This window comes from Sceloporus undulatus, chromosome 2 (genome assembly GCF_019175285.1).
Source record: "Sceloporus undulatus isolate JIND9_A2432 ecotype Alabama chromosome 2, SceUnd_v1.1, whole genome shotgun sequence".
Taxonomy (NCBI): domain Eukaryota; kingdom Metazoa; phylum Chordata; class Lepidosauria; order Squamata; family Phrynosomatidae; genus Sceloporus; species Sceloporus undulatus.
Window position 1 is genome coordinate 146143615 of NC_056523.1, and position 7980 is coordinate 146151594.

At 44.5% G+C, this 7980-nt stretch overlaps 1 protein-coding gene across 1 annotated transcript in view; it reads right to left on the bottom strand.

Moving 5' to 3' along the window:
* Nucleotides 1-5684: 5684 nt before the first annotated feature.
* The window catches only part of CBX4 (chromobox 4), a 10379-nt gene continuing 8083 nt past the window's right edge, over nucleotides 5685-7980 (bottom strand). Inside the window, exon 5 of the mRNA XM_042450916.1 lies at nucleotides 5685-7633. Within this exon, the coding sequence (XP_042306850.1) occupies nucleotides 6200-7633 (1434 nt within the window). The 3' untranslated portion in view covers nucleotides 5685-6199. The remainder of the gene's footprint in view (nucleotides 7634-7980) is intronic.

The following is a 7980-nucleotide window of genomic DNA, read 5'->3' on the forward strand; positions in this document are numbered from 1 at the left end:
TCACTCCTATAACCTTAATAATAGCTTGACATGCAGAAATGTAGCTTTCTTGGCATCAAAATGAGAAGGTGCAACATTGTTGATCACCACAACTTTTTGGATTTTATCACACGAGGCTTGAAAAGTGGAATTAGATCAAGCGGTAGCACCTGTGGTTGTACCTTATCACACAATGTTGTGTCTCCCCTATAGCTGGTCTGTTGTCCATCCATTGCTGGAGTGCTCATTCTCATTGATAGGCAAAACCTGTCAATGCCTCCCAATCTGCTGCATTTCCACTGTTGATGCACATATTCTGATATCCTGCAGTTCTGATATGCAGGCAATCACATGGTGCAAGGGGATATGATTGTGCTCCTCTTCCCCCCTCCTCACTATTCCCAAGCAGGTGTTCTTCATTTCTTTTTTCCAATTTCTTTTTTCTTTTCTTTTTCACTTAATTCATTGCTGTGACTGTCCAATTAATTTTTTTAAAAAATACAGATTGAAGGGCATGCTAGGAAGGGCAGAGGGCAAAAAGGCAGGGTTATGAAGGCCAACATGCAGAAGACGGAGCCTGGACTATAGCAGCACCATGGCTCTTCTGAAAAGCTGTGCCAAAAGGACTATCCCCAATCCCTTATATTTGCCTTTCCTATCCTAACATGATTCCTAATTATGGAACGGTCTGCCAGACGAGATCCATCAAATTGCCAGCTTAGACAGCTTTAAAAAAGCTGTCAAGACGGATCTCTTCTGGCAGGCCTTTCCTGATTAAAGTGCCCGGCCACAGAATGACTGCCTTTCACATCATGTATCAGCCCACTGCTCTGTCCTCGCTGTACTTTTATTGTGTTTTTAATAGATGTTTTAATTGTAATTTGTTTAATCCTGTTTTAAGGGGGGGAATTTGGGACATAAATTTGTAAATGTGGATTTTAACATGTTGTAGCCGCTTTGATTGTCCTGTCACAGAAAAGCGGGTTATAAATAAAAGTTTTATTTATGTTTTATTTATTATTGTGCCATCTTAGCAGCCTGGTCCTTTGTCAGGATAAAGTCCTTTGTCAGGTTTCTAGGCACAAGAGCAGTGACTTAAAGACAACTGGCAACTCAACATGATAGCTGACAATCTGATAAATACATAGCCATGGTTAATACAGTAATTTAAACACATTTGTGATTGAAAGAAAGCCCAAACATTAGATTTTGGATGCTAAAGCACTGATGCTGAAAAGAGAATTCCAACATTCTGTCATCTGTGTTTTACAAATATGTGCAGGAGAAAATATGTTTGGATGGAAAACCCACTATTTTGACTCAGGAAGGCAAGAGGAAATGCCAGAAATGAGAGCCAGAGACCAAGGAGGAATTGCCCTTGGCATCTACTTTTGTTTACCTCACGTGGGTGGGAGAAGAGAGAAGGTGCCCCCCCCCCATTTGAAGTAGTTCCAAGCACTGCAAAAGGAGCAGCTGCGCAGGAGCAACTGGGCTGATCTTTATTTGCATGTGCTCTTGCCCATGTTGCCCACTCACATGTGTGGTAATCTAGTGACTAAGGCCATGACTAGGTAACCAAGGGGTCACAGTGAGATATGCTATTACTTCTCTGTGCTTAGTTCACAGAGCCTGGAAGGAACGTGTTACTAATAACAAAGGGGCTCGACAAACCACCCAAAACGGCAGGCTGGAGATGCCCAGTTTTGCCCCTGAGGGACACCTCAGCAGCCAAATCATGAGTGTGCTACTGACACACTGTTGCACATCGATGATGCAACTGCGGCGCCGTGATGTGCAGATGCTGTGCCATGCTTGCGTCATCATGGTGGGGGCTGTGTGAACGGGAGGCTGCCATGATGGTGCTGCTGCCACACAGTAGAACTTGGGACCATGTGGTCGCTCCACAATCCCAAGCCCTAAAATCGGCCTCAGACTGCTGCTTTTCAACAATCTGTACTGGGTCAAAGTTACCTGTAATGTGTGACTTTTGGAAACAAAACCACAGCACACTCAATACTCTCAAGATTTTGCTTTCAATATCAGATCAGTCTTCCTTATTTGAAAAGTAATTTAAGTCATCCCCCAATACTCCATATGCAGAGCGAGCATTTATGTCCCACTCACAATGGAACATTTCACACCACACTACTATAGCACTATGACTGCACTTTAACTGATAAATGTCAGAATCTCATGGGATCCTGGGATGTGCAGTTTGGTCAGACTCACCAGAGGAACTCCCTGGCTGAGGATCCTAAAGGCCTTCCCACATTCTAAACTGTGAATCCCAGGATCCCATGGGATTTTGCCATGGCAGTTAAAGTACAACCACAGTGATATAGCTGCACACTGTGAAGGGGCCCTACGACTGTATTTTGATTCTTTCACAGCTCACTTTCTGATACAACCACAAACACACCTTTGGAAAGAGGCTGTGTGTGCAATTAAGTTCAGAGCTTGTGAAAGCAAAGTAGGCCATGGTATTGTACAGGCAGTGCTGGAAAGGAAGAGACTATGTGCCTTATTGATGCTGCTCTGAGCTTCCCAAAGGAAGAGCCAGTTACAAGTGAAACATAGGCCTGTTACAGACTGCCAAAATAAAGCTGCTTAGGGACTCTTTGGAGGTATGCTATTTAAATGATGCATGGGTCCTAGTAGTCAGGAGGTCGCACCAAAGCCACACTCCATTCCTAAGCACTGGAGGGCAGCTTTGGTGCAGCTTCCGGATTCTTAGGATGCATGCATCATTTAAACAGCATACCTCCAAAGAGATCCGAAGCAGCTTTATTTTGGCCGTCTGTAACAGGCCATAGTCTACATCTGTGGAATGCAGTCGTGTGAGCTCTTGAAGGGCAGGGTAAAAACAATGGGTGGATCCAGGCTTAGTCGTGGCTAGAACAGACCCTTGAAATCAATAGGATAAGCTAATCACATCCAGCTGCTTTCGATGGCTCTCCTTTGAGCCTGACTAAGGCTGGATCCAAACTTTTGTCTACATAAATCTGGTCCACAGTTCCCACCATCCACTATCCCATGCAAATAGCTACACACATTTTCACATGATGCACAAGCTACAAAACACACACACATGTGCCCTCCTCCTTTTGCACAGTCACCAAACTCCAACTTCTGCCAAGCAGAGCTCAAGAGCAAACATCACACACTAAAAATACAGTCTTGTTCCTTGCTACGCAAAGAGTGGATGGGCCACATCCGTTTTGCCTGCTTGCTAAATCAGCTGCACCTGAAGCTGCCAGTCAGTTACTTGTGTACTCTTAATGCATGATATGGCTAGCAGGAAATGGTGTTCCTCAAAACACCCACAGATGCCGTGCCAAAAAGCTCAGCACCTCAGATGCTTCTAACCACTGCCCTGGTTAGAGATGTGGGGAGGGAGCAGGAGGGGGATCTGCTTGCAAGCGGCATGGACCTGGCATGATCTAGAAATATGTTGCAATTAAATTGTTTTTAATATACTAGTGATAAATGTGTTTTGCACAAACAGCTAACCACCAATGATTAAAATGATTAAATATAATTAAGGTTACTAGAGAAACAGGAAGATTCATCTCACAGCTACTGACGTATATGTACTACAGGAAGTATGGCTCAGTGCTCAGTGAGTTAGGAAGGCCACATTGCATTATACTTCTCCAAGTTTTCACTTCAGTTTTATAAAACTTTTAACTGGAAGAATCCAAATCTGTGCTCAATGCTGAAGGTTTTTAACCTGCCTTCCTGTATTCACTTACTTCCTGGAGAAATCCTATTCAAATTTGTGGGGCTTCTTTCTCAACAAGAATGCAGAGGGTTGCACTTACAGCACCAGCCCAAATATCTCTTAGAATGTAGCTGGTTTATATTTAGCAAGGCCGGTTAACAAAATTAAACACACTTCTTTGGTGTTTAAAAACAAGCACCCAATATTTAGGCTATTTTTTTTTTTTAAAAAAAGCTCTATAAATCAAATAAAGCCAGTGATCACATAGGGACTCCCTGTTGATTTTAGATTTGTCCTTCTAACATCTGTATTTTGTTAAAAATAGACTTTGCTCAGTTGCCATGAACTTCTGCTCAGTGTTGTGACATGAGTAAAGTCCTCAGTTCATTATCAGACAACCGCTTCTAGAAATATGAAACACTTTCAGGCCAATTCTGTGCATAATTCTTGTGAAGAAATATTCATTTTCAATTGAATCTATTTTAGAAGAAAAGACTGGGTGATGGGTTTTTTTTTATCACATACAACGGGAATTAGCATTACTATGTGAACACGTTATGCCATGCTCACTCCTCTTGCAGCAATATGAAATCACATCAAATATACACTGTTAGACAATTACTTATCTATCAGCTAAATTCAGTGATTGTTCCAACTACAGCAGACCCATTTAAATGAATGGAACTTGTTATTAAACATTTGTGTAAGTCTTATTTATTTCAATGGGTCTGATCTAGTTCAGATTCAATCCACTGTTAGTCTCATGCATTTTAAGAGCAAAGCAGCAAGAAAAGACCCAGAAGCCCTGGGCTGTGCAATCTCATCAGCCTTTCCTTTCACCACTAAACCTCTTGACACTAAGGTAGCAGAACACCACCCAATACATACAGGGTAAGAACAGGTGACCAGAAGCCTATGCCTAGTTTACTCTTCTGGCTTTATTGTCCAATTCTGGGCAATGTATGAGCATTTATACAAGTCTGGGTGGGAGGCCGGGAATATTGATACCTAGTGCTGCTCGATATGACATTTGGTGGCATTTAATGGGCGATTTTTCACTCAGCTTTTTTTTTTAATTTGGAGGAGATTGGGGATTCTGGGGGGGGCAGACAGCACAGAAAAGAGAATGGGGTCGACATGCAGTTTTCATTTTCCCCACCCTATGGTAAACACCCTAGTAATGGTCAGTGATGGACAACTAGTTAGAAATACTTAAACACCTGTCCATCATCTACAGGTCCTTCCTCCATTAGTTCCAAGTTAAAAGATGGAACAGAACAGATCTCACCAAATCCAACACACTAAACCCATTGGTGTAGGACCAGTGATGACCCACAATATGTAAAGTACAGTACCTCCCAATTGCTAAGACAACAGAGCCAGAACAACAACATATGTTTTGGACACAAGCACAACTGCAACCCCCCCAAAAAACACCAAAGTTGCAATAAACACACTTAAAACTTCCTATCATTTTTGGAAAGGTTTATAGTCCTTTGCAACGACTGAATGACACACAGTTTTGTACCTTCACCAACCCTCCCGCCCCCACCCAAGAAGACCAACAGGTGCCTGTCTGGTGCCAAGGCTGTACCACTTCACAGCTAGTCTTTGCAACCCAGACCCAGGCTAGCTGCAGAACATCAAATGCACTTTCAACATCTCCATTTAATATTTACATTCAAGCAATTCATAATAATTGGAAGCTTATAGTTTAGACATTTCTAGTAGCAGCAGTTTCTATAATAGCTTGTTTAGCTTTAGATATTGATTATTATTATTAATTTTTTCCTTTTTGCTCATTGAAACAACATGTGTTAACAGTATCAAAAAATATATACGAGAAGGAGGGATGGTCCTGCAGTTTTATGAAAAGAAAGAGTGAGAAAAACAAAACCAGGTGTGGCTTTTTAAAAGGGAAGAAAAGAAAATATTCTGATATAACTTTTAATATATATATAATATATATATGTATTCAATATAATTATATATATATATATATATATATATATATATAGGGCAAATCTAGGGAACTCCATAAATCTAGGCTTTTTATATTTTTGTTATATAAATACCTACAAATAAATATAATTGCATGACCCTCCTGGGGAGGCCTGCCTTCAGCTCAAACAATACATGTTCAGCAACACCACATACAAACGGGAGCAAGAACCACTCGACAAGTTAGCACTGTTAAAATATAATACTATGTAACTCTCCCGCGAGTTAACTGGGAAGCTGCTACCCTCACCATATCCTGATGCCCAAAACCCCTAGAAGACAGAGATGGCACAGCAGAGACTGATCCAGACCAAAGGCCACCCTCTGGGGAGGCAGAATCTCCTTCATGCCCCATGTCCTCTTCCAGGGCAGGAGGTGTGTCCCATCTCAATGCATCTGCCCTGTACCATAGGGGTTAACTCTACCTCAGAGGAGGAGGAGGAGGGAGAAGCCAGGCTGCCAAGGGAGAGGGTGCTGGAAGCCTGTGCCAGAGCTTTTTCACACTGTCACATATTCCTTAAATGTCACTGTCAGGCAGTTTGCAGTCACGTCTGTTATTATTATATTCCCAAAGAAAGGCTTGAACTCCTGTAGAGGTTCTTCTTCATCTTCTTCAGCCTCAGCCTCCACCTCAAAGCATTCCACCGGTTTCTGAGGTTCCGGCACTGGTTTGTCGGTCGGTGCTGGTGGGGCCTCTGGCTTCACTTGCACCAGGCTGGACTCACTGTCCCCCCGAGCCTTTACACACCGTAAGTCTATGGGCTCATCCAAGTCTGAATCCAGCAGAATGACCTCTGGCTGGGAGGCAGGAAGGGCGGGGGGCTCAGGTCTCTCTGGGGTAGAAGGGCTCAGGCAAGGGGTGGGGGCACTGATGCTCCGGAAGGTCAGGCGCTTCTTGCCACCCTCCTTGTCACTGTGGGGCTCGGAGAGGCAGCGCTTCCGGGAGCCACTACTACCACAGCTGGGTGAGAGGTTGAGCCCCACGGTGGTGGCACTGTGTTCCCGCTGACTGGGATCCAGGGCCCAGGGAGCCGGGTGAACCTTGGAGGTGAGTGGGAGAGGCTGCTGTTCTGTGGAAACGGGCACTTCTTGACCTGGGGCTGGAGAGGTCTTTGCGGGAGCAGTTCCAAGCTCTGCAGGCATGTGACTGGCCTCAGGCCCAGACTTGTCTTTGGGGCTACTGCCTGGCCACCTCTCTTCCCCAGGTCTTTTCCATGACTCCGGCCTCTCCTCTGACCCTTTCTTGTGAGTCCTGTCCTCGGCCACCCGCTTCTTGTGAGACTCTCCAGACTTAATCTTAACTGCCTGCATGCCATTCTCCATGTACTTGCTCATGACAATCACAATGCGGCCATTTTTGTTCTTATTCTTGACAATCTTCATTTTGCCCCCAATGCCATTGCTGGTCACCCCATCTCGGGGTGGGAGAGGGGGTGGAGGGGGCGGTGGGCCTGTCCCACTGGAGAGGTTCTTTTCCGCCCCGCTCTTCCCTTCTAGGCCACCCAGATTCTTTACTGGGTTCAGCAAGCTTTTGGTTGAGCCATGAGACCATTTGTCTGACTGGGACATCAGAGGGCTTTTGCTATGTTCCAGGCAGGCCTGTCCTTGCTGGGGCTCCTTGCTGCTGGGCTGGTAGTGGGGCTCATACATCTTGGGATCTGGCTGATAGTGGTGGTGCTTCTTGCTGTTCAGCTGGTAGTAGTATTTTCCTTTGCTGTGAGACTGGTGCTTGATGTTGCTCTCCTTGCTGTTTGGCTGGTACTGATGGTGCTTCTTGCTGTTGAGCTCATACTGATGCTGATGCTGATGCTGTTGCTGCTGCTGCTGCTGCTGGCTTTTGCCAGAGCCACCAAGATCCAGCTTGGGCCTGTTCTCCATCACAGGGTCTTGAAGGCCACTAAGAACATTAGAGCGGCGAGCAAAAGATGGCAACTGCAAAGAAGAAGAGGAGGAATGGGTCCATTACTCAAGATGCGCAACAACAAGAAGATGGCACATCTTACTTTTTAAAACCAGAACTTGGCAAAGTCATTTCCCCCATGGATTACAGATCTCAAAATCCCCTCAATTTCCATGCTGGCTGTTGGAATTCTGGGAGCTGTAATCCAGAAAAAAAAATGTCTTTGCCAAGCTCTGACAAGAAAAGACCTCAGCAACTGTCTAACACACTTTTACAGCAACCAAGGGATGCTCTGAACGCCAGTCTAACATGTTGTTCTGTCTGCCTTCCCCGCCCATTGTCTTATGTGTGAAACCAAAAGTGACAGAGCATCCTACAA